General features: G+C 45.5%; 3 protein-coding genes across 5 annotated transcripts; 1 reads left to right on the forward strand and 2 right to left on the reverse strand.

Annotated features, from left to right (window-relative positions):
• Positions 1-1,486: 1,486 nt before the first annotated feature.
• On the reverse strand, positions 1,487-14,089 carry Ik (IK cytokine). Its single transcript, XM_057788543.1, has 20 exons — positions 13,957-14,089; positions 13,086-13,152; positions 11,360-11,452; positions 10,593-10,652; positions 10,112-10,279; positions 9,827-9,941; positions 9,494-9,564; positions 9,347-9,393; positions 7,423-7,586; positions 6,401-6,509; positions 5,714-5,753; positions 5,362-5,587; positions 5,095-5,113; positions 4,057-4,135; positions 3,426-3,506; positions 3,183-3,240; positions 2,290-2,378; positions 2,011-2,119; positions 1,806-1,840; positions 1,487-1,718 (listed from the first exon to the last, which is right to left on the reverse strand). The coding sequence occupies exons 1-20, from the start codon at positions 13,970-13,972 to the stop codon at positions 1,691-1,693; spliced, it is 1,674 nt and encodes a 557-aa protein (XP_057644526.1). The 5' UTR covers positions 13,973-14,089; the 3' UTR covers positions 1,487-1,690.
• A 109-nt stretch (positions 14,090-14,198) lies between these two features.
• On the forward strand, positions 14,199-16,338 carry Ndufa2 (NADH:ubiquinone oxidoreductase subunit A2). Its single transcript, XM_057788546.1, has 3 exons — positions 14,199-14,356; positions 14,471-14,577; positions 16,140-16,338. The coding sequence occupies exons 1-3, from the start codon at positions 14,256-14,258 to the stop codon at positions 16,226-16,228; spliced, it is 297 nt and encodes a 98-aa protein (XP_057644529.1). The 5' UTR covers positions 14,199-14,255; the 3' UTR covers positions 16,229-16,338.
• Positions 16,339-16,413: 75 nt separating this feature from the next.
• Positions 16,414-24,004, reverse strand: Tmco6 (transmembrane and coiled-coil domains 6). 3 transcript variants are annotated; one of them, XM_057788544.1, is made up of 12 exons: positions 23,873-24,004; positions 23,633-23,745; positions 20,874-20,989; positions 20,595-20,778; positions 20,271-20,375; positions 20,027-20,112; positions 19,699-19,815; positions 19,379-19,490; positions 19,117-19,300; positions 17,600-17,694; positions 16,916-17,083; positions 16,414-16,755 (listed from the first exon to the last, which is right to left on the reverse strand). In XM_057788544.1, the coding sequence occupies exons 1-12, from the start codon at positions 23,988-23,990 to the stop codon at positions 16,642-16,644; spliced, it is 1,512 nt and encodes a 503-aa protein (XP_057644527.1). In that variant the 5' UTR covers positions 23,991-24,004; the 3' UTR covers positions 16,414-16,641. The 3 variants fall into 3 exon arrangements, 2 of the variants coding, with proteins under 2 accessions (XP_057644527.1, XP_057644528.1); XR_009058297.1 differs by lacking the exon at positions 17,600-17,694 and having other exon boundaries at positions 16,621-16,755; XM_057788545.1 differs by lacking the exons at positions 16,414-16,755; positions 17,600-17,694 and having other exon boundaries at positions 16,875-17,083.
• Positions 24,005-24,589: the final 585 nt, after the last annotated feature.

The raw sequence follows: 24,589 nt of genomic DNA on the forward strand, positions 1-24,589 counted from the left end.
GCACACTTCGGGGCAGGGAGACAAAGGCAGGTGGATCTCGTGAGACTATCAGGCCAGCCTGATCTGTATACTGAGAAAGGAAAATAATGTGAACATGAGGGACTGGAGAGATGGCTCAGCAGGTAAGAACACTGGCTGCTCTTCCCGAGGGTCTGGGTTCAATCCCATCACCCACATGGCAGTCTACGACTGTCCACAACTCCAGTTCCAGGGGATCTCACACAGACATACATGCAAGCAAAACATCAATCAATGTTGATAAAACAGAAATAAATTATTGCCGGGGAGTGGTGGTGCACACCTTAAGTCCCAGCACTTGGGGAGGCAGAAAACAGGTAGATCTCTGAGTTGGAGGTCAGCCTGATCTCCAGAGCAAGTTCCAAGACAGCCAGGGCTACACAAAGAAACCCTGTCTTGAAAAAAAAAAAGTGAGCATGAGGTGGGTTTGAAAGAAGAGAAATCATCTATCTGAAGAGGGATTAAAGGGTTAGAGTACTGTAGAAACAATATTAAGCTGGCGGTCAACCCTCAGATCTTGCTTATTGATTCTAGGTATTCATATGAATCATGTCTCTGTGACCGTTTTCCTAATTAGAACTGTGACCTACAACCATTGGACCATGGCACCATTTGTCTAAAGCCATTCTAGGTACTGATGAAGACAGTCCATTTTCTGCTTAAGCACTATTGGCAAAGCTGGATGCCTCAAAAAGCCCTTTTCTGCAGCTGTGGGTTTAACGTAGTGGTAGAGTCTAGCATGCACAGCTGAGTTCGATGTACAATGCCACCAAAACCAAGATGTCCTTTCCTTATCAAGATAGAACGGTCGAAGTCAATGGCTAAGCTTGGTGACATCCAGTTTCCCTAGGAATTGGTGAAACCACAGATGCTAGACTCAATACTCAGCCAGAAAAAGTAGAGACCCTAATGAACACTAGACCAAAGTGTTGGCAAAAAACACAAAGGAGACAGTTCGCTCACTCCGGGCCTTGACAAACTTCTCAGGGTGAAGGGCACCAACACCTTTTGGACCAGTATATACTAGTTTTACCTCAAGGAGTTCCCCATCCCAGCCCCCGTTAGTCGTTTAGCCAAGTAGGCCTTGCGTGGAATACAACAAAGATGCTCCCCACTAAGGGTATAAACTCATAAAAGGCTTTTGTTTCCACAAGTGATTTTTATTAATATAGCTTCACTAAGTTCGATCCTATGCAGCCTTGAAACCAGTCTAGCAGGATGATCTTAGTCCCCAGAGAATCTCCAGTCTCAGACTAGGACCCCAGATAGAACTGACTAAGTCTGGCCATTTAACTTGACATCTCTCTTGCCATCAATGACTCTTCCCTTCCCTCTTGGAAACTGGGCTAGCAAACATATGTTGCGAGAACTTGGCGACCAGTGTCAGCTCTGATATGCTAATAGACACAACTACTGAAACTACCTTCTTCAAGGGACCCTCCAGAAAGAATGCCCAACACAGAAGACAGCGGGTTTAACTAATTTTAATTGAACATGTTGGGCATGATGCTGCATGCCATTAATCTTAGCACTTGGGAGGCAGATCTATAAACAAAGTTATACAATATACGTTTATAAACATTCACAAACAAAAACAGTTTGCAACCTTTCTAGGAATTGTAGAAACAAACAGCTGAAAGCACAGCCATGTGGTGACGGTTGGAACTAGAGATCAGTACTTTGGTCTTTTCACTTCAACCCTGAAATCAAAGGAGAAGCAGATCAGCAAAGGATCAGACACTGAACAATTCCCACCAGGCCCAAAGAGAAAGAGCAATGCTGCTCACCCATCAGCCTCCATCTTCTTCCTCTTCTCAATGATCTGTACAAGAACAGCAGTAGGTTATAAGCATCCTTCTAATGATTTACGTCCACCTAAAGCCCAAAGATGACCTCACTCAACTTCTATGGCTAACCCACCCTGTCTGCTCCTGGATCTGTCAGTGTCTCTTCTCTACTGAAACCCTCCCACCTAAGAAAGAGTCCACTAACCGCACTTATTTTCTTCCACTGGCGATCAAGCTCTGCCTTATCATTGGTTTCTTTGAAGCGTCTCGTCTTCCGTCCTTCAGACATCTTGATGCCATACTGGAATGCAGCCCTGAAAAGGTTCATTGTCAGAAGAAGGCATTAGAAGTCTCACAGCAGTAGGGAGACGTTCTTAAAGTACCTATCGGGAAACACTGCAGCCAGCTAGACTGCTTTCTCTAACCCATTTTGGGCTAGTCCAACAAAACGCCACACCCTACTTCTCTGCCCATATTTACTCACTTGGGCAAAGCCTCCTTGTTGTTCATATACTCGCTATATTCCTCCTGAGTATCAAAGTCCCAGCGGCCTAAGGGACCCTTCTTGTTACCCTGTGGTAGAGCAGGTAGGGAGGAAAAGCTATCAGTGGAAAGGGAATTTTCTCTGAACAAAACCAGAAGCCCACAATCCACAATAATAATCCACCAGTATAAATCTTACGCTAATAAATAACATTCCTACAGACTTACATTATATACATTACTCTGAACATTAAATATATACCTTAATTCTTACAAAAATTCTAAAGTGAGAATTTTATTTCTCTTTTTATGATATAAAAACAAAGGCAGTTGTAAACAAGGAAAGAACATGGCAAGGTCACAAAACTAGCAAATGGCAAAGATAAAATTAAACAAGGCTCCAAGACTAAACCATGCTCTTGGGTATGTGGCTCAGCAGTAGAGCACTTGCCCAGCATATGTGAAGTCCTAAGTTTGGTCCCTAGGACAACAGAAAACAAGAAGCTTCTGAGTCTGGGATGCACTCAGTGATACAGTACTTGGCTAGCATGCAAGGGTTCTCCAGCAGTGAAAAATAAGTAAAAATTTATTTTATCTGGGCATGGCAGTACACACCCATCATTTATAATCTCAGGACTAGAAAAGTGGGGACAGGAGGGGGAGTTTAAAGGCATCCTCAGCTACATATCCAGGCTGGGCTACAAGATCCTCAAAACAAACAACAACAACAACAACATGTTCTTAACTAATCACTTCAGGAGAGTGCCGACTCCTGCGAGTTGTCCTCTGACCTCCACACTCATGCTATGAACACACTAAGTAAACATAAAACAAAAATTAAAAATTACTGATCAAAGGCTGCCAACAACCTTAAATACCCTTTTAACCTCATACCTGGTCCATTTTGCTATAATCTACCTCTTCATCACTATCTACAGCCATGTCATCCATCCTAAAGAGAAACAGAAGTTAACAGATACTTTAGATCCATATTACGATATTTCATTCAGAAACCCACCTGATACCCTTCTCAGAACAAAACAGAAGAATTCACCCAAGTAGAAAGTACCCTTAGTTCCCAACAAGTCAAATTTAAATCTCATAACCACCCCACTTCCCTTACTTAAACCCACTTACGTGGCTGGATAACATTCTGCATAACTATTGGACATGCCAAAGAAATCACCCAGTTGCTTCTTGTCTTCTGGCTTCTTCAACATACGCCATGTTAAAGAAAATTCCATCAAATGCAGAAAAATTTGGTCGAGAGGGACCAGAAGCTAGAGGCTTCAACATGAACATTTCAGAAAGCAGCTGTGAACTTGAATTGGTTCTCTAGTTGATACAAAGCATGATTTCATCCCAGCCCACACAGCAAAGACAGGTAAACGGGAACAGAGAACAACTGGAGTTGGATGAAAAGAAAATGGCTCCTATAACCCAGGGACAGCCAGGCATAGAGTGCATGCTATAATCTCAGCACTCAAAAGACAGAAACACTGTCTCAGTATTAATAAGGAAAAACAATTAAAAAACAGGAAAAAGGGGGCTGGAGAGATGGCTCAGAGGTTAAGAGCATTGCCTGCTCTTCCAAAGGTCTTGAGTTCAATTCCCAGCAACCACATGGTGGCTCACAACCATCTGTAATGGGGTCTGCTGCCCTCTTCTGGCATGTGGGCATACACACAGACAGAATATTGTATACATAATAAATAAATAAATATTTAAAAAAAAAAAAAAAACAGGAAAAAATGTAAATAAAGGATATGATTCCGTGCCTTCCCAACCAGCAGACCCAGCAAATTTTTCATTGATGGACTTGATCAACTCTTTGGCAGACCCAGGTCCTGGAAGAAAAGACAACTCTGCTCAGACTCGAACTAATGCTTTTACAACCTCCTCCCACTAACCTGATTCCAGCTTTAAAAATGTTCTTACAGCCGGGCGTTGGTGGCGCACGCCTTTAATCCCAGCACTCGGGAGGCAGAGACAGGCGGATCTCTGTGAGTTCGAGGCCAGCCTGGTCTACAAGAGCTAGTTCCAGGGCAGGAACCAAAAGCTACAGAGAAACCCTGTCTCGAAAAATCAAAAAAAAAAAAAAAAAAAAAAAAAAAAAAAAATGTTCTTACAGGGCTCACAAGATAGTTAGCAGGTAAGAACCCTTGCTGCCAAACCCCAACAACCTGGGTTCAATTCTAGGAACCAAAGGGTGGAAGGAGAGAACCAACTCCTAGAAATTGACTGGCACACCCATGTCCAAATACACACACACATGCATGCACGCACCAAATAAATAACAGTGGTAGCTTTGGGGGGTTTGTTTTTGATCTATTTTTTAAAGTTTTTGTTTGTACTTGAGGCAGTCTCACTATGTAGGCTAGGTTGACCTAGAACTATGGAGTTTAGGCTAGCCTCGAACTCCCAATCTTACCTCAGCCTCCAGAATGCTGGGATTATAGATGAATACAACCACATCTTGCAAATTAAAACATATTTTTAAGGCAAAGGAACCCTCTTATCTATGAAAATTTTAACCAAATTCCAACTAATGAGCTACTCTGGTTAACAGTAGGATCTCTAGAATACTGTATACTCAACCTCAGCCTCACCTCAAAGCCTCAGAACTGAAAGAATTAGATGTAAGAGCAAATGTGCCCTGCCTCGTCCATAAATTAAGACATGGTTCTTATGAGAGCACAAAACTAGTAGGTAGCCCAAATGCTACTTTCATGAGCTTAGAGCAGCAGGGTTCTGCAAGGAGAGTAGGCTTGCTAGTGCAGTGTAAGATGTCATTGACACAACCCACCTTTGTCAACATCCATGGGCTGAAAAGAAAACAAAAACTCAAGTTAGTATCATTACGAGGAATTTCTATTCATCTCTCCCTCAAGTCTGAATCGATTCCCTAGCCCACTTCTGTTCCATTTCCTAGACGGTTCCCACCCTAGGTTAGTTGGCCCAGTTACTGCTGTGAAGCCACACAGCTGCTGAGAAGGAAAAGGGTCCTGTGCCTGGCTAGAAAGGCATTTCTGGAGCAGTTTTCACAGTCTGGAATCAATGTCCCACATCTCACCTCATCGTCCACTTTTGGCTTCTCAAAGTAGCTGTGCCTTTTCTTTTCTTCCTCTCGCTCCCGCTCCCGGTCTCGCTCCCGGTCTCGCTCCCGCTCCCGATCTCGCTCCCGCTCGCGGTCTCTGTCCCGTTCCCGATCACGTTCACGTTCCCGGTATCTCTCCCGCTCCTTGTCCCGAGGTGTCTTGGTTGTAGAGGGAACATAATCCCCAATGTCTTCAAAAATGCTGGAAAAAACCCAGGTATCACTAGTTGCTAAAATCGTACATACTCATGCCGCCATTTCTCCAAAAGGGCCAAAGACAAGAAACACAAATCTTTTGCTCACAGATGCACAGGGCTGGGATACATACTTCATGTCTGCCTCAGGAGGCTTCTTTTCTTCCAGCTTTCCTGCAATATAAAGAGCTTGTCTCAGTGACTTTTTAATTATATATATATAGTGAGGCATGGTGGCACACATCTTTAATCCCAGAACTCAGGAGGCAGAGACAGGCAATCTCTGAGTTCAAGGCCAGTTTAGTCTACATATGGAGTTCTAGGGTAGTCAGGACTACAGACAGAGACCCTGTCTTAAAAAATAAATAAATAAATAACAATTTTTATATTATATGTATAGGTGTTTTGCCCATATGAATGTCTGTACACCACATACATGCCAAGACCACTCAGGCCAGAAGAGGGTGCTGGGTCCCGGGGAACTGGAGTTCCAGATGGTAGTGAGCAACCCTAACAGTGTTGGGAATCAAGCCTGGATGCTCTTTTCTGCTAAGCCTCTCCAGCGGCCTCAGGGCCTTTTTAACCATATGCTGTTTATAATGGACAAAAATTTCCACTCTCCTTGCCACTTCAAACCCAAGTAGTGGGCTCTGAGTGGATCAAGCAGAATTTGGACACACTCATCTTGCCCCAGAGTTCCATTTCATCATTCTCCTTTGTTGTCTAGAAGTTATCCAATGTCTACATGGTCTTCCAGAGACCTTGGTTTCACCATCAAATGCCCTCCAAGAGTAAGGTTCCCTTCCCTTCCCATGAGGTACCTTTATCCTTTTTCTTGAGCTTCTTGTTTCGGGTACCCTGCCTCAGGTATGACAAAATCTGGGTGAGCTTGCTGATAACAATGTCATTCGTAGTTAGTGTTGTCTGGGCCTGGAAAAACCCAAAGAAGAAGAAGAATATCTCTCTTAACAGTAATCTCACCAGCTATTATCCATTCACTTAACTCAAGAACAAGTTATACACAGTTGCTAGCTAGGAAGATGACAAGTAAGAAGGTGTGATGAAGGACGCTCCACACAGATGAAATGGTAGCACAAAAACACTAAAGGAACCCAGAAGAGCTGGAGAACAAATAGGAAGGCATGCTGAAAAAGGCTACAAAGTCCAGCTGTTGCAGGGGCTCACAGACTTTCTACGCTGAACCCTAAGAACAAGAAACCACAGAAAGCTTCTCCGTAGTAGTGAAATAAAAATTTGCATTTATAAAACATCATCTTAGTCATGCGTAAAATCCATTAATGGAAGCTAGAGTGGAGAGATTCAGGCAATGGGTGTTAAGAGTACAAGGTTTCTTTGGGAGAATGTTCTAAAACTATGGTAGTGGCTATACAATTTGGCAAATATGATAAAATTATTTGAAATAGAAACTAAAAGGGTAGATTATATGGCATGCGAATTGTAGCTCAATAAAAACAACACACTAGCTGGGTGGTGGTGGCACAATCCTTTAATCCCAGCACTCAGGAGACAGAGTCAGGCAGACCTCTGTGAGTTCGAGGCCAGCCTGGTCTACAGAGCGAGTTCTAGGACAGGCTCCGAAGCTACACAAAGAAACCCTGTCGCGAAAAACAAAAACAAACAAAAAAATAAATAAATAAATTGTGGTTTAAACTAGAATATTGCTGGTGGAGAAGAATGGATTCAACTGAAACTGAGATTTAAAAAAAAAAAAAAGCAAAAACAAAAAAATTGAACAGAACATGAGGATACCATAGGTGAGGAACAGGACAATGGCAAGGCAGATCTGAAGATTTTAACAGGTTCTTAGAACTTAGCTCCTCACCTCCATGGTGGGACAATCAGCCTTGCTGCGGATAAGAGTGGTGGGGATATCCGTGTCTGCATACTCATCATCCAGGTCTACCACATAGGCCATACGGCCTGGTAAGAACAGCTCATTGCGCTCATATGATTTACTCTTGAACAGCATGCGATACACATTGCGGCCTACACAAAAGGAAAGATTAACAAACAGCTAATGAGAAACTTCTATTGTTACAGTAGTCATTTATTAATTACCCGTCTGTGCTGGGCACCAGGCCAAGTGCTATTTGTGTTCTGCTACATTAAATCTTCAAACAACCTTATGCTGTGAGATGCGGATCAATACTTTTCACTGATTAAGAATACTAAAGTTGCCAGGCAGTGGTGGCACACACTTTTAAGCACTCAGGAGGCAGAGGCAGGCAGATTTCTGTGAGTTTGAGGCCAGTCTGGTCTACACAGCTAGTTCCAGGCCATCTAGGGCTACACAAAGAAACCCTGCCTCAAAATAAAATAAAATAAAATAAAATAAAATAAAATATTCCACCTGTATCCAGGTCCTTGGTACTGAGATTACAAGAGTATGCCACAACACCCAACTTTCTTTTTTTTTTAAGGCTTATTTATTTATTTTGTATACAGTGTTCTATCTGCATGTATGCCTACAGGCCAGATTTCATTACAGATGGTTGTGAGCCACCATGTGGTTGCTGGGAATTGAACTCAGAACCTCTGGAAGAACAATCAATGCTCTTAACCTCTGAGCCATCTCTCCAGCCCAATACCCAACTTTTATACATGTGTTCTGAGTATCAACTCAGGTCCTCCTGCCTGTACTTGCAAAAAAAAAAAAAACAAAAACAAAAAATTATGTCACTAGTCCTCCATTCTTTATATTTTTACTATTTTACGGTCAGTTTTTAAAAAATTAATTTGCCTTATTTACTTATTCTTTTACTTACTATTTATTTGAAATGGGAGTCTCATGCTGCCAAGGCTGACCCAACTCTTTTTTTTTTAAAATGTATTTATTGCCGGGCGGTGGTGGCGCACGCCTTTAATCCCAGCACTTGGGAGGCAGAGGCAGGCGGATCTCTGTGAGTTCGAGGCCAGCCTGGTCTACAAGAGCTAGTTCCAGGCCAGGCACCAAAGCTACAGAGAAACCCTGTCTCGAAAAACCAAAAAAAAAAAAAATTTATTTATTATGTATACAATATTCTGTCTGTGTGTATGTCTGCAGGCCAGAAGAGGGTACCAGACCTCATTCCAGATGGTTGTGAGCCACCATGTGGTTGCCAGGAATTGAACTCAGGACCTTTGGAAGAGCAGGCAATGCTCTTAACCACTGAGCCATCTCTCCAGCCCGACCCAACTCTTGATTATCTTTCCAAATGCTAGGATTACAGGTATGCACCACCATACTATTAGCTAGTGTGGGCTTTCTAAAGCAAGGTCTTGCTATGTACCCAATACTACCTTTAACTATCTTCCTGCCTCAGCCATGTGAGTTCTGGGACTGTAAGATTACAGCATCACCTCCAACCTATCCTACCTTCTTTGATGCACACATATTGAATACCTAAAAAGGGCCAGGCAATGATGGTGCATGCCTTTAACCCCAGCACTCGGAGGCAGAGGCAGGCAGATCTCTGTGAGTTCAAGGTCAGCCTGGTCTACAGAGTGAGTTCCAGAATAGGCTCTAAAGTTACACAGAGAAACCCTGTCTCAAAAAATAAAACAAAAAACAGAAAACAAAAACACCTGAAAAGATTTCTGGTCTAAGGAGACATTAATGACATGGAAAATAATCCATGTCTGAGTTCTCTAAGAATAATTTATAGAGAAAAAGCTGGTTTAGGGGCTAAAAGAAGAAAGCATATCCTAGTGATGTTGTATTCCTTACAGTCCACCTGAATGCACTCATTACTACAGAAACTACTCACCAAGTCGTGTTTTAAATTCAATTTTGTTTTCAGGATCCTCATCTTTCCTGAAAACAGAAGAAAAATATGTTGGAGGGGGGATGCTAAAAGGTGTTCCACCTTGGGTGTCACCCTCTAAACTTCAAGCCCTCACTGCTATTGACTCACTTGGTTTCCTTTTGGGGCTTTTCCATGAGTTCCTCTTCCTCCTTCTCCTTGCTGGCAATCTCAGCGCGTACCTAATGAAGATAGGAGGATAGGAGAGTACAAAGAGGGAAGTGAGGGAGCTGGGCCTTAATCACACCAGTGTCATCAAAAAAGACGTCCCCAAGAAATTCAGACAAACGGAAAGATGAGCAGCCACTAGTTCTACAGACAGGCCACCTTAATTCTAGTGCCAAACTAGATGGTCTGGACAATCATGTGTCTTTTCCCTCACAGAGGTCCAAACATGAGCATTCAACACTAGTAGCTCTCTCCACCTCTTCAACTAGAACTCACCTTCTGAAGCAAAGCAAAGTCCAAACCTTTCACCAAATGGGTATGCTCCATATCACCACCCAAGAATTTGGACTCCTGAATCAACTGTCTCCTCTTTTCTGCAGCTGATTTGTCCCTGGAAGCAAGAATAGAAGAGCCTTATTGAAACAGTCCTTTATGAGTGACAAATCCCTTCTGAGATGTCTGGAGCATTCTCTGGAAGAGGGTGAACAGTAAGAAACATTTACAGTGTGAATATGTCCCTGATAGGATGAAAACAGGCCTTAGGATCACCACAGTACTCACGCCTCAGCAGTGGGGCCCACAGCCCGATAGTTGGCCGTGGTACTAATCAGTTCAGTTTCCTCATAATCTTTGTTCACGCCATCTCTTCGCTCCTTGGCACGGTCCCGGTATTTCTCTGCGAGTTCTCTCTCTCTCTCAATTTCTTGTTGGCGTAGCTTGGCGTAATAGCTGTGACCAGAGAAAGGGAATATGTAAGAAGGCTTACCAGCTCCTGTCTCAAGGTCAGCACAACTGCTCCTGTTTTCTTGTAACTTCAAGTAGCTCTCTATGGTAAAGACTATGTTTGTCTTTCTAAAACTGCCTGTCACCTCCTGAACATCAGAAATTCAGTTTCTTCCACCTCAGGTCTGTAACTGCTACTACCGCCCTTTCAGAGCGACACTTTCCCACCGGGAAACTCTGTTACTACACAACTCCTCTCCTCCTTTCCCCACAAGCAGTATCCACCTGACAAAGCAATCATCTTCTGCCATCCCTTTACCTTTTCTTTTTCCTCCTTCGTGCAGCTGGGTCTTCATCCTCATTGTACTCTCTTGGCATTCTAGAAGACACAAAGAAGCTCACTCATAGTAAAATAATGCCCCAGCCCTGAAAACCCGCAGAGGACCGGGAGGACATATCAGAGGCTGAAATAGCAGGCTCATAGTCTAAGGCCAGCCTGAACTACACGGTAAATTCCAGTCAAGTCTAGACAATGTCTCAAAGAGAGAGAGAGAGAGAGAAGTCATACTGATGGCACACACCTTTGAGCTCAGCACTCAGGAGACAGAGGAAAGCAGATCTCCATGAGTTCAAGGCCAACCTTGTCTACACAGTAAATTCTAGGTTAGTCATGGCTACATAGTCAGACCATTCTTAAGTAAAAGAGAAAAAGGAAAACAACACAACACAAAAACCAGTGTTCATCAGGCAGTCATATTATTAATATCTATATCTCTCAAATTTTAAAAAGCATCATCAATATTAAATTGACGTTAATATTAGACATCACCTAAAAAAAACTGTGGCAGAGTATGAGTCTGTAAGGTATAGACAGGCCCAGAAATCTGTCCATCTGTACCAGCAGTAACTCTACGACAACTATTCAAGAAGGAACTGTAAGAATCACAGCATCCAAGTCATCACTAAAACTTTGGTCTTTATGAGAAAAAAAATCAAAAGCAGAGACTTTAACAGAGGATTAGCTTTCAAGAACCTACCAAATTCTGGTTCCATAGAAAAGAACAGACAGGAATGAAGAAGACTTACTCATGGTGGCGTGACTTAGAAGGTGGTGCAGAAGTAGGTGCAGCCCTTGGGGTCATGAGAAGTTTCCTGAAGTCTTCATTGGTAAGTTTCGATCTTTAAAGAAATTGCAAAGATTTTTAAAATTAGTTCCCAAAAGGAAATAGAAAAGAGACCTGTAAATACACGGTTAATGTTACAAAAACAAGAGAAATGCAAATGAAAGGAGAGATTTCACTTTCAACACATTAGTGTTAACTACCAGAAGTTTTTTGGGGTTTTTTTTTGTTTGTTTGTTTGTTTTAAGTATTTTGAGACAAAGTTTCTCTGTGTAGCCCTGGCTGTCCTAGAACTCCCTCTGTAGACCAGGCTGGTCTCAAACTCTGATCCACTTTCCTCTGCTTCCCTAGTGCTGGGATTAAAGGTGTGTGTCACTACCATCCAGCTTAGAAGTTTTATCAAATCAAATGTGAGTAAAATTTGAGAACATGGATACTCTCATACAGTTGCAGAAATGCTGGAATGGGAACTTAATTCTTTACTAAACTGGGAATACAACAAAGGACAAGGCCTAGTCAAAACTGGGACATGCTGGTCATAGTGGCACATGCTGACGAATGCTAGAAACAAGAAGCAAAAGGACTGCTAATCTGAAGCAAACCTGGGCTATACCTAAAGGGCAAGGGCCTAGCTCATGTATAAGGCCCCAGATTTAATCCTCAGCATTACAAAAAAAAAAAAAAAAAAAAAAAAAAAAAAAAAAAAAAAAAAAAAAAAAAAGAAGAAGAATTCTTGGGTTACAGCGTAGGAGAACATGCCCTATAATCCCAGCACTTGAGAGAGTGAGACAGGAGAAAGTCTGTTTCAAATAAATAAATAAAAATTTAAAAAAGAAGTAAGATACAGTAGTTCATGCCCGCAATCTCAACACTTAGGAGACTTGAGGGAGGAGGAATGCCATGAGTTCCATGTCAGTCTAGGATAAAGTGTGAATCTATATCCAAAAAAAAAAAAGAGGGCTGGGGGGAGAGCTGGGTGAGTAAAGTGCTTGCTGTGCAAGTCTAACAACCTAAGTTCAGGTTTCCAGAACCCATGAACGGCTGGGCACAGGAGTACAAGTGCTGTAACCACTGGGCGCTAGTGGTGCACGCCTTGAATCCCAGCACTCAGGAGGCTCTCTGTGAGTTCAGGTGGATCTCTGTGAGTTCGAGGCCAGTCTGGTCTACAGAGAAAGTTCTAGGACAGGCTCCAAAAGGCTACAGAGAAAACCTGTCTTGAAAAACAAAAAACCAACCAATCAAAAACATCCAGGTATCTGTAATCTTAGTGCAACCATTATCAGGAGAAAAAATTAGACTCTCCCAAGTCATAAATTCTCTTCTAATGTAATGTTCTGTAATGTTCCTGATTCACGAGGTTCACAGAGCTAAAGGGCTAAATGGTCCAGACTTTTTACTTGTCTTTTTTTAGTTCATAATTACAACTTTACTAAAATCAATCACTCTGTGTAACTTACAAAATTAAGCATAACTACATTATCTCGGTAAGGTAAATGAAGTTATGATAAAGCTTTCTGCGAGAAAATAGTTTCAACACGATGTATAGATTATCGGTTTCCTCCCAATAATTCACCTGCTATGAACTTTTTGATTATTCTTGCCAACAAAATATTCAGAATTCTTTCATTATCTCTACCATCCCTCTTGCTCGCAGTTCAACTCAGTCCCTGGTTCAAGGACAAAGTACTCACTGGTGGAAGGAATGGGGATCGTCCACATCGTGGCCATCTGGGGCCAATGGATTAGAGAAGGGTTCACCTTTAAAAAAAAAAAAGAAAGAAATATTGACATTACATTAATCACTCGTTTTTGCTTCGGTGCAAAAACTGGCGATTATAAAAATGAACAAAAGAGAAGACAAGAGGAGCAGCAGTTACGCAGTAAGTGCGGAACTGCAGAACTAGGAGAAGCTCTGTCATCAGAAGCTGGGGTGGTGACCGACACCTGTACACCCAGCACAAGGGAGACTGCCAAGAGTCCACGGCCAGTTTGGGCTACACTAGCTAGCTCAAAAGAAACTCAAAAAGACTAGCTCAAAGAGAAACGAGCAGAAGGGCTGTCGGTGGTGGCCCGCGCCCGTCACCCCAGCACTTGAGCGGTGGATCAAGAGTTCGAAACCCCCCTGGGTTCGAGATTCCGTCTCACTTGGGAAAAAAGAAAAAGTTATAAAGACGGGCTTTCCTAAACGAAGTGGAGAATCGACAACAACAACAAAATTTATTTAAGAGATCGTTCTTAAACTACATGAAAGAACCCAGCATCCGGTAATCCCAACTCTTCGGGACTTTGTGGTTTGCCTGACAGCGAAGCGAGCCCCTCCCCTGCCGTGTCATATAAACAAACCAAGTCCCCGAACCGAGGCCCGGCCACGGTTGACTAAGGCGGGAGCAGGGAGGTGGGGCTGCCTCCCGGATTCAAAACGCTGCTCCTCCACTAAGGAGCGAACCTCGGGGGCAGCTCGGCCGGGCCCCTCCCGGAGACCAGCGGTTGGCGAGGCTCCGCCGTACACGACACGTGGCATAAACCCCGAGTCCGGTGGGCACAGAAGAGCGGCTGACTTACTATCTCGCTCCGGCATTTCGGCCGCGGTCTCTCAAAGCCGGCGGTAGTGAAATCTCGACAAAACAACAGCTACAAGCTCCTTCCCACAGTGCACCGCGAACACTCGCCACGGCGCTCTGCGTTCCCGGCTTCCGGCTTCCTTAGCGTCACACCTCACAGCCGCTACGAAGGCCTCACGTCATTGGCGGAGATTGATCCCGCCCCTCCGGCATCCAATCGATGGCGGAGACTAGAGGACCCGCTATTGGTCCGATGGAGGCGGCTGGAAAGTCGTGATTGGGCGCTCCTTTACTGCAAACATGGCGGCCGCCGCTGCGGGCCGAGCGGTCGGAAGCAAGCTGGGGCTCCGTGAGATTCGCATCCACTTGTGCCAGCGTTCGCCGGGCAGCCAGGGTGTGAGGTGAGGCGTGGCGTCGGGGGGCGAGCGGACTTCGGAAGCGGGAGTTACGACTTTGACCTTGGGGGGGGGCGGTCCGTGCCCTTCGCGCTAGCGGCGGTCTCTCCGGCCCTGCAGGGATTTCATCCAGCAACGGTACGTGGAGCTGAAGAAGGCGCACCCCAGCCTGCCCATTCTAATACGCGAATGTTCGGAGGTGCAACCCAAGCTCTGGGCCCGCTACGGTGAGTACTGATCGCTGGAGGCAGAGACCCGGGTCGCAGAATATGGGTTAGACAAAAGGACTGAGGGACAAAAACTCGAACTTCTCCTGGTGATGAAATTCACCTAGTTGTGTGATGGGGTTTTTGTTCTTTTCGAGACAAGGTTTCTCTGTAGCTTTGGAGCCTGACCTACAACTCTCCTTGTAGACCAGGCTGGTCTCCAGATCACAGAGATCCGCCTGCCTCTGCCTCCCAAGTGCTGGGATTAAAGGCATCCGCCAGTACCGTCTGGCTGTGTGATGCTTTTTATTCCTGTATTCCTGGCAGCGTATATATGGAGCCTGGCTGGGTCTAGGGTAAGAACCGGTAGTTTTTGCAATTCACAATGGACTTAAGTTTAAAAAGCCAAAGTAGTTTTTAACTTTAAGGTTAAAAAACAAAAAATGCTCTTCCATGACAATGTATATCCTTCCAAATTATGCCACGAATTACGCCTTAGTCAGTGCAAATTTAGGGACTGAGAATTTCAGTAATGTAGAGCACTTCATGCCTAAGGCTTGTGCTGTGTACTTCCCTTGTACATAAGTCTTCATTAATATTGTGAATGGGTACTTTTCTTTCATAGTTATTAGAAAATTTAACCTAAACATAGACTCTTACGCAGCTAGACTAGAACAGGGTTGCGTTTTTTACATTTTATGCCCCTTCCTTATAGTGTACTGATAATATGGTTGGCTCCCATCATCCTGGTTGTTACTTGAATTTAACCATTTATATTACTGTCTCAAAAAAGGCATTCATGAACCAGCCTGTAAATCCCAGCTACAGATCTTCCCAGGCAGAGGCAGGAGGATCACAAACTCAAGCCCTGACTGGGAAATTTAGTGAGAGCTTGTCTCAGAATTGTAAAGGTACAAAGGCGGCTAGTGATTGCCTTTCAGTGGGAGGCCCTGGGTTTGATTTTCAGTAAGGCGCCCCCTGACCAGCAATAACATTGCCTATTACACGACACGAGTCCAGTTCATCAGTCTGTTACCTTAACACACTGGCTACCAGATAGCAGGTAGCTGGTACACTAGATGGTGAGATTTTTCAACCCTGGGGTGGAGAGAGTCACGTGCTACTACAGACTGGTTGTAACCGAAGACTCCTATACACCAATAAAACGGTTCCTCCTAAGCACACAGGACAGACAAGAAAGACGTTAGCGTGTGGTGCTGCATGTGCATAGCGCCACATACTAGCTAAGTGGTCTGTGGCCAGCCAAAAAATGGACAGCTGGGCAAGGACAGACCCCTGCTCGGTAGTTAATGCCTACAGGGACCTAAAGCATCACTCAGACCTTTCTTTTCAGGTAAATTCTAGTAGGACTTGGGATTCCAAATAGATTCACTGGATTAATGCTAAGCACAGCAAAACCTCTTTAAAAATATAGCCACAGTCAGCCTGGCTATGTAGGCATGAACTACTGTGTTCAGCAAGCCATATCTCTTTCCTTTCTTAGTCTAACAACTTTGAAATAAAGACCCTTTCTAATTCTGTGGCCCATTGTGCAGGATATTCATTAAATTACCTTTCCTCAGCTTTTGGCCAAGAGAAGAATGTGTCTCTGAACAACCTGAGTGCTGATGAGGTAACCAGAGCCGTGGAGAATGTGCTGAGCAAAGCCTGAAGTGTCTTCACTGAAGACTGTGAGCAAGGGCACCAGAACCTGGGCTCTGCTGGACTGAACACAATGTGGGAAAGTGTGCTCTTCCGTTCCTTATAAAGCTTATCGCTGAACAGTGTTGCTTCAGAATGTTCTCATCCTTAGTCCCTCTCCCTTCCCTGTGCAAACACCAAGGCAAAGCAGTTTTACATAAAAATTTATTCTTCATCAAAGACCACCAGCTGTCAGCTGTGGTATCACATGTCATTAACCAACCTGCTTAAGACAGTGAAAAAAACAAAAAAGACGGTGAAACATGACAATCTCAAGTTCAAGACCACCCTCGGGGACATAAAAAGCTACCAGCTTCTAAATCAAAATAGGGGACCCTGGGGTAAACAGACCACAGGGGATAGGGGTGACATTAGGCAGCTGGGTCATCCATGAATAGCTGTCTGCTGGAGCGCAAGTATCCTGTCCTGAAGCTGGGCTTCTTCCCGATGCCTTTCTAGGGCCTGCAGCCCTGACTGCTGCAGGAAGGCCTGGGCAGCCTGAGGACAGAGAAGGACCAACATCAGGTCATAAAACCCAATTCCAATTCCTATAGTTAGTTCCATGGGTCGGCCCACTTAAGACAATACATTCCTAACAGGTAGGGTTATATGGTAAGATCAGTGACTTCTGAGCAAGGGACTGGGAAACCAAACCCACCTCTGGCTGATACAGGAATAGCAGCTGCAGCAGCTCCAAACTTTGGCCCACTACTTCAGTGTCAGAGAGAACCAGTGTGTTGAGCAAGCAGGAGAGCAAGGGCCCTGGCCACAACCGCTGGCAGTAAGCCGGACCCTTCTCTACAACATTGCATAGAACTGTAAGCACCTGGACACCCCCCAAAAGGATGAAAACCAAGAATTATGATCATGTAAGCAAGGCTGACTATGTGCCCAAGCACTATTATAAGCTCCTTTATATGTAATTCCCACAACCACCTCTGAGATAGTACCCATTTATGAGTGAAGAGGTTGAAGCTTCCAATGGCTTGGTTTTTTATTTACTCAAGGACCATAAGCAAGTAGGCTTTAAGACTTATACCCAGGGGGGCTAGAGAGATGGCTCAGTGGAAAAGTACTGACTGTTCTTCCAGGACACAGATTCAATTCCCAGCATGCACAGAGCAGATAACGTCTATAATTCCAAGATCTGACACCCTCACACAGCATACATGCAGGGAAAACAACCCATGCACATAAAAAAAAAAAAAAAAATTATTTAAAAAAAAATCTAGACTGTACTAGCTCTGAAACTAAACCACACCACCTATCAGCTTAAGAGAGCCCACTTCCTATTTGCTTTGACGAGCAGTTCATGGACACAAATTCTGATACTAATACACACCAGCACACTTATCACGTTTGATAATGGCAGCAGCTGCAAGAGGGGCTCAATGAGATCCAGAGACAGCAAGGAGGTACAAACAGTAGGACTATTTGCTGGAAAGGAAAATGTCATATGATGTACCAGAGTTCTGAACTGCCACCCTCACAATCTGATCCACTACAGCCTAGGCCATGAGGAACTATCTGCTAAAGATTCAGAGCCTGCTCAGTCTGCAGTAAGTATTGCTACTGTCCAAATGATGGCAAGAAACAAATGTCAACTCAGATGGCTGCCAGCTTGTCCCTGGAGCATGGGCAAGAGGACTTTAGGGTCTTCCTTGAGTCTCCACTCCGTCCCACAAGGCCCTGACTACAAACTTACCCGGATCACAGCTTTGAAGACCCAACATTCCCAGTCTGGTTGGATCTCCTCCCAAAATACCCATCCTGTCTCTGAAGTCCCGTGCCCTTGGTTCTCCCTGCTGGAAAAGTTTATTCCTACTTCCTGTCTCCAGTAGCTTTAAGCTCTGAAATCTAGCTACCAAGAGGCTAAGCATGCCATGAAAGAAAGGATTTTGTGTTATATACATGGCACCCAGTACTCAACGTATGAACACACACTAGGAAGAGGACACACTTATGTGTGTGCTACAGATGAGAGCCAGTCTAAGGCTTTCAAGAAATTGTGTGTCCACATGGGGGAGCTCTTGCTACATTTTCAATCTCCAAGTTCCAGGAACCTCCATGAAACCTAGGCTTACCACCTGCCCCAGAATTTTCAGAATGACCTAGGTAAGACGAGGAGACACTTGGCTGGGTGGGTCTGCAAGAAGTGAGAGCACTTCATTTAAAAGATTTTTCTGACAAAGCTTTAATGGTGTATTATTTACTGTGTGTCTCTGGCAATTCTGGGGAACAAGCTAAGATTGGAAGAGAGGAAGAGGTACAGGACTGGTAACCCTAAGCAAAAGGTAGGGATCCCTGAGATTGCTTTTATCCCATCCTGAAGGAACTAAGACCCAGGCAATTTATTGGGAGGATGGAGAACCAGGGGTAGATGGGAGGTATGGTCTTCCTCCAAAGGGGTCCTTTTAGGAACCCAGGGACCCCTGCAAGATGGTTATGAGAGGGGAGACCTTCACTGACAAAGTAGGCAAAAAGTGTGGGCCCCTCCTATAGCATTTCAACTGCCCTGCCCAACTGCCCTTATTCTCTTCCTTCCCCTCCAATCTGTACTTTGTTTCCTAACAAGTCTACCCCCTCCTTTGGTTTTATAAATATTTTAATGATGATAAGAGACCAGGCCTGGGGGCTGGAGAGATGGCTCAGAGGTTAAGAGCACTGACTTTCCTTCCAGAGGTCCTGAGTTCAATTCCCAGCAACTACATGGTGGCTCACAACCATCTGTAATGAGATCTGGTGCCCTCTTCTGGCATGTAGGCACACATGCAGACAGAACATTGTATACATAATAAATAAATAAATCTTTAAAAAAAAAAAAAAAAGACCAGGCCTGTGCAAACTGTAATAGCATACCAGTGAGGTTGTTGAGGAGCCAGAGGCCCTCAGGCAGCAAGGTGGGCTGTTTCTGAAGGAAGAACTGAAGAAGGATAAATAAGGCTGCCACGACTCGCTCGTCTCTGAGCTCCATCTGCTCCAGGGCCTCCACTGGCACTTCTGTTAACAGGTTGCTTAGACACCGAAGCACAGGGCAGGCAAGCTGCAAAGACAAGTTGAAGGTGGGGAGAGGAGGAAGAGGCAGCAGATACAAAAGGGCTCACAGATCCTTTTTACTTACTAGCTCCAGTCCCACATCATCCATTCTCTGGACAGCCCCAGCCAAGTCCAACAGTAGCATTGCCAACGTGGGCAGAGCCCCATGGGTGAGAAGCATAGCATTGTTGACCTGGCTGGGTAACAGATGGCAAGCAGTCACTATCAAGTCAATCCTGTGCTCAAGTTACAAAACAGCCTTGGTCTGTGGGCTGCCTGAGCAAAAGAAAGCACCACAGAGGGATGAAAACTCACCAAAGCAACTCTAGAAACTGAATTCAGTCCAAAGACTTAAGTCATAAGCAGGGAGCCCCAAGAAAGACATCGTCCCAGTTGGCCTGTTACCTGCAAATGATGTAGTGAAGGCACCAGGCAAACTCCACAGCAACCCCAAGGTTCAGCTTCGGGCCTGGCTGCATCAGTCGCAGCATGTGCTGGGGAAGACTGGAGTCCAGAAGAGAGCTGCCAGCAGAAGCAGGCTGTGAGCAGGAACCATGGGGATACCAATGGCTCCTTCAAACACTTAGAGCAAGAAAGTATCCAAACTCCAAGTTCTCTCTAGCTAGATACAGAGAGTTCAAAATGCAGAAATCAGATCTGATCAGGCACCCATGGGCGATACTGCCATGAAGGTCAACCATGGCCGGGTATCTAGAGACATCATTTTACTCACGGAATGATCTGCTCTGGAGCTTCCTTGGCCTGCAGAAGCTGGGACAAGGCATATCCAAGGGCTTCCAGCACAGCCACATGGGGGGACTAGAAACAGACAGGGTAAGGAATCTGACTGGAAAACGGGACATAAGGACCTGGGAGACTTTTCCCTCCTTGTCACAGGACAGAGGTTGGAGCTACCAGGGGAATGTGGAGAGAAGCAAGGGAAGGCTTGCCAGGGAAGGGACCAAGGGAGCACTCACCTGGATGCAGGCAGCCAAGGCTGGAACAATGCCCTGTGGCAGGAGCTGCTTTCTCACAGCCTCGCTCTCCACGATCAGGTTCCCCAGGGTATACAGACACAGCTCCTGAGAGCAGGCAACGAAAGCACTGGGCTGGGCTCATCACACCAGGCCAGGGGCGGGAGAAGGGGATGGCATGTCCCTGTCCTTGAAGCTCACAAGAGAGGAGAGATGATGGGTACATGCACTGCCTTTTATGTTCCTATACCTGCCAGCTGAAGCTGGCCCCAAAGGCATACATATAAACTCTAAGCCCAGAGCAAGGTTAAAAGGGGCAGGCCTTACTATGAAGTCTGAGCTGTGACCAGAGAGGTAGGTGAGGAGGTAGGAAGTGGCTGGCAGGCAGGCCTCCGCCACTGCAGACTGCTCAGAATGAGAGAGCTCATGTAGGCACCGAGCCGCCTCAAGCTGCAACAGGGCCCGGTTGCTGGTCAGGAGCCCGACAAGGGTCCGCATGCTGCCCTCCAGCCTACATGAATGACACCAGAACCCAACTAAGCCTGTGCTCTATCCCCTCCACTCTGAGGAAAACCCCAGCCAACCACTCACGCCAGCCCCACTCACCTGATAAAGGTCTGCTGTGTTTCAGGGTGCTGCAGGCCTCGACGAAGGCTGACCAGAGCCTTCTCCCTCTCCTTTTCATCTGTTCCTCGTTGGGCTAGCCGAAGGAACTGCTGGACCTGAGTGCCAACACGGGAAAAGGATGACATTTCACTGCCCTGAAGCAAGTCCTAAGTCTGTCTATCAGCTTCATGCGACCATCTTCAATACCACTACAATAGCGCTACTCAGAACTTGTTATTAATAACAATACGGCCTGGTGTGATGGCACAAGCCTTTCATCTCAGCTAAGGCAGGCAGATCATGTCGAGTTTGAGGCCAGCCTCTTCTACATAGTGAGTTCCAGAACAGTCGGAGCTATAAAGAGACCCTATTTCAAAAATAAAATAAAATAAAATAAAAAAAATGGTTCCTAAGCACCACCTTTTCAGAAGGAGAGACAGATGGGATCCTAGTACCAGCCCTGCTGCTAACTTTCAAAGAATTTGAAACTGCTTCCTCATCTGAAAAAATTAGAATGGTATCTACTCTGCCTTGTTTGTTTGGCTTCTGTGTGTTTCTCTGTGTATCCCTGACTGTCCTAAAACTCAATCCGTAGACCAGGCTAGCCTCAAACTCAAGATGTGCCCACCCCACCACCACCTGACTTACTCTGCTTTCTTATAGGGCATTTCCAGGATAGTATTAAACCCCTCTACCTGACAAAACTTCCTTTCCTCCCAAGCAAACTACACTCCAGTAAACCCTACAATACCACGTTGAACACTTCCAACCTTTTGCACACCCATCACCTCTGTCTGATACACACCAGACTCATGTCTTAAAGGTTTATACTTTTCATGGCCTTAGGGAAGTTAGTACCTCTGGCTTCCCCCTACAAACCTGAGTTTCTCTTATGCCTCACGTTTCCTCCCATGATAAAAAAGGTAGGAAATGTTTCCTTCATTGGCCTTTGAACACTACTATTATCATCATCATCATCATCATTTCTTCTAATTTTACTTTTATTTTATGAATGTTTTGCTTTGCATGTATGTCTGTTTACTGTGCCTGGTTCCTGTGGAGGTCAGAAGAGGGGATTATTCTCCTGGAACAGAAGTTAAAGGCAGCTGTGAGCCATTATGTGGGTCCAGGAATCGAACCTGGGTCCTCTGCAAGGGCAGCCAGTTTTCTTAACCATTGAAACAGCTCTCCAGCCCCGTCTTTAAACTTTGAACTCTACCTTGTCAGTCTTTGCATGCCTCACTGCTCAATGCCCCGGCATAAAGGAAGCATACAACGAATAAATGTCATATCCTAGGTGCAACTCCTCTGTAGAAGTAATATATAAACACAGGCACTGCTGAAACAAGACAAAAGCAATGTCTGCCGAATGTATACACACTTTCATTTACTTATTCAGTAAATCTGTGCTGGGGATGAAGCACGGTTGGTAAAGGCTTGCCTAGCTCATTCAAATTCCTGGATTAGATTCCCAGCTCCCAGTTAACCAGGTGTGGTGGTGAACAACTATAAACCCAGCACTTGGGACGCGGAAGCCAAAGCATCAAGCAAGGTTCAAGGTCATCCTCAGCTTAGAGAGTACAAGCAACCCTGTCAAACAAAATAAACAATAACAACAAAAAAAGCAATGAACAGCTTTATTCCAGATATTGTGCAGGTGTCTAGATTTTTTTTTTTTTTATTTTGGATTTTCGAGACAGGGTTTCTCCGTAGCTTTTGGTTCTTGTCCTGGAACTAGCTGGAACTAGACCAGGCTGGCCTCAAACTCACAGAGATCCACCTGCCTCTGCCTCCCGAGTGCTGGGATTAAAGGTGTGCGCCACCACCGCCCGGCTTTTATTTTTATTTTTTACAGGGTAGCCAAAACTGGCCTCAAACTCAGGATACTTCTGCCTCAACACCCCTAAGTGTTGGGATTACAGGTGAGACATAACACACCTGCCTCATGTTCCCACCATCCCTTCACATCGCAGATCTGAATCTAGGGCCTGAACATGCTAGGCAAGCACTCTACTAAGGGGCTACAGGCTGCTCCTGAGTTTGTATGACAAGACAGGGTCTAGTTAGGTCTAGTTCGAAGAGCTGGATGTGGTGGTGCGCACCAGTAAGTCTAGTACCTGAGCTAGGGCAGGAGGTCACAAACGTCAGCTGTAGTAAGAGCAAAGCCCCTGGGACAGCCGGTGTATGTTCCAGGAACTGAGAATGCCGTGGTTGTATTGAATAAGTGTTAAATCAATAAGAGATTGGACTATGCGTAGTTTAGCGGGTCACTGGAAGGATTTTGGGTTCTGTGTTTCTACAACGAATCAGGGTAGTAGATGCAGACCCTTTTAGAATGATACTGTCCTGTCCGGATGGTTGAGACACCCACGATGGAGAGGCTCGTAGAGTCCAGAAATCTTCAAGAGGTTTAGAAAACAAAAGGCAAAGATTTAATTTTTTTTTTTTTTTTTTTTTTTTTAGTTTTTCGAGACAGGGTTTCTCTGTGGCTTTGGAGCCTGTCCTGGAACTAGCTCTTGTAGACCAGGCTGGTCTCGAACTCACAGAGATCCGCCTGCCTCTGCCTCCCGAGTGCTGGGATTAAAGGCGTGCGCCACCACCGCCCGGCAAAGATTTAATTTGAAGACGGACTGATGTCAGGATGAGGGACACAGAGTTAACTACACAGGGTAATTAATTCTGTTTCCGGCTTGATCCAGCGGGTGGCTGGAGGGGTGGAGTAGCTTGGCATTCAAGTTTGGGTCGCCCTGCCCTCTCACCTCGGCCTCCCCAAGGAGCACGGCAGCACTTTGACCTTCGCCTTCTTCCTGAGCATCTTCCCTTAGCAGCCTCTTGCTGACCAACTGCTGCTCCCTCCGCGCCTTCCGCAGGGCTGGGGGCAGAGGAATGGCTCAGTTAAGGAGGGGAAACCAATCAGCAGACACTCAGGGCCAAGGGTCTCACTCCCCTACTCCCAACCGCCACATTCGCATCCGCTCCACTCCTTCATCCGTTCGCACCTGCCTCCCGCTCCCGCCGGCGGCATCGCAGATCCTCCACCCCACATGCCACCGTCCTGAGACAGCAGTGCCGCCGACTCCACATCGTGCAGGAAAGGAAACTCGGCAGGGAAAGCATAGAACCGCGCAGGCGCTGAACAGAACGGAATCCAGACTCTGCACGAGGTGGGGGGCGGGGCTGTACGTGAGGGGCGTGACTCCGTGGGTGAGGGCGGGGCAAGGGCGATGCGATGACCCGGGCTGCGTAATCAAGCTAAAATTCAGTAACTGTAGATCGCGTTCTGTTATCTCTCCCCACTCAAACTCAGTAAAGAGACGCAGAGCTTGGCCTCCATAGGCCCGCAGTGTCACGCTCCACCCAGCAAACACAGCTTACCCCCGTGTCCTCCACGCTCAGTATAACAGCCAGTTTCACTAATTACTGGGCTTCCTTTGATGAGAACTTCCTAATGCTTAAAGCATAATGTCCCATTGAGGGTTTGAGAGACAGCTTTAAGAGCATTTACTACTCTTCCAGTAGGGCCTGGGTTCGAATTCCAGCACGCGCCTCTGGCAGCTCACAGCTAACAACTATCTGTAACTCCAATTCCTGCATGAATAAATCTCGGCGGGGCGGTGGTGGCGCACGCCTTTAATCCCAGCAGCACTCGGGAGGCAGAGGCAGGCGGATCTCTGTGAGTTCGAGACCAGCCTGGTCTACAAGAGTTAGTTCCAGGA

Source organism: Chionomys nivalis, chromosome 14, assembly GCF_950005125.1.
Source record: "Chionomys nivalis chromosome 14, mChiNiv1.1, whole genome shotgun sequence".
Lineage (NCBI taxonomy): Eukaryota > Metazoa > Chordata > Mammalia > Rodentia > Cricetidae > Chionomys > Chionomys nivalis.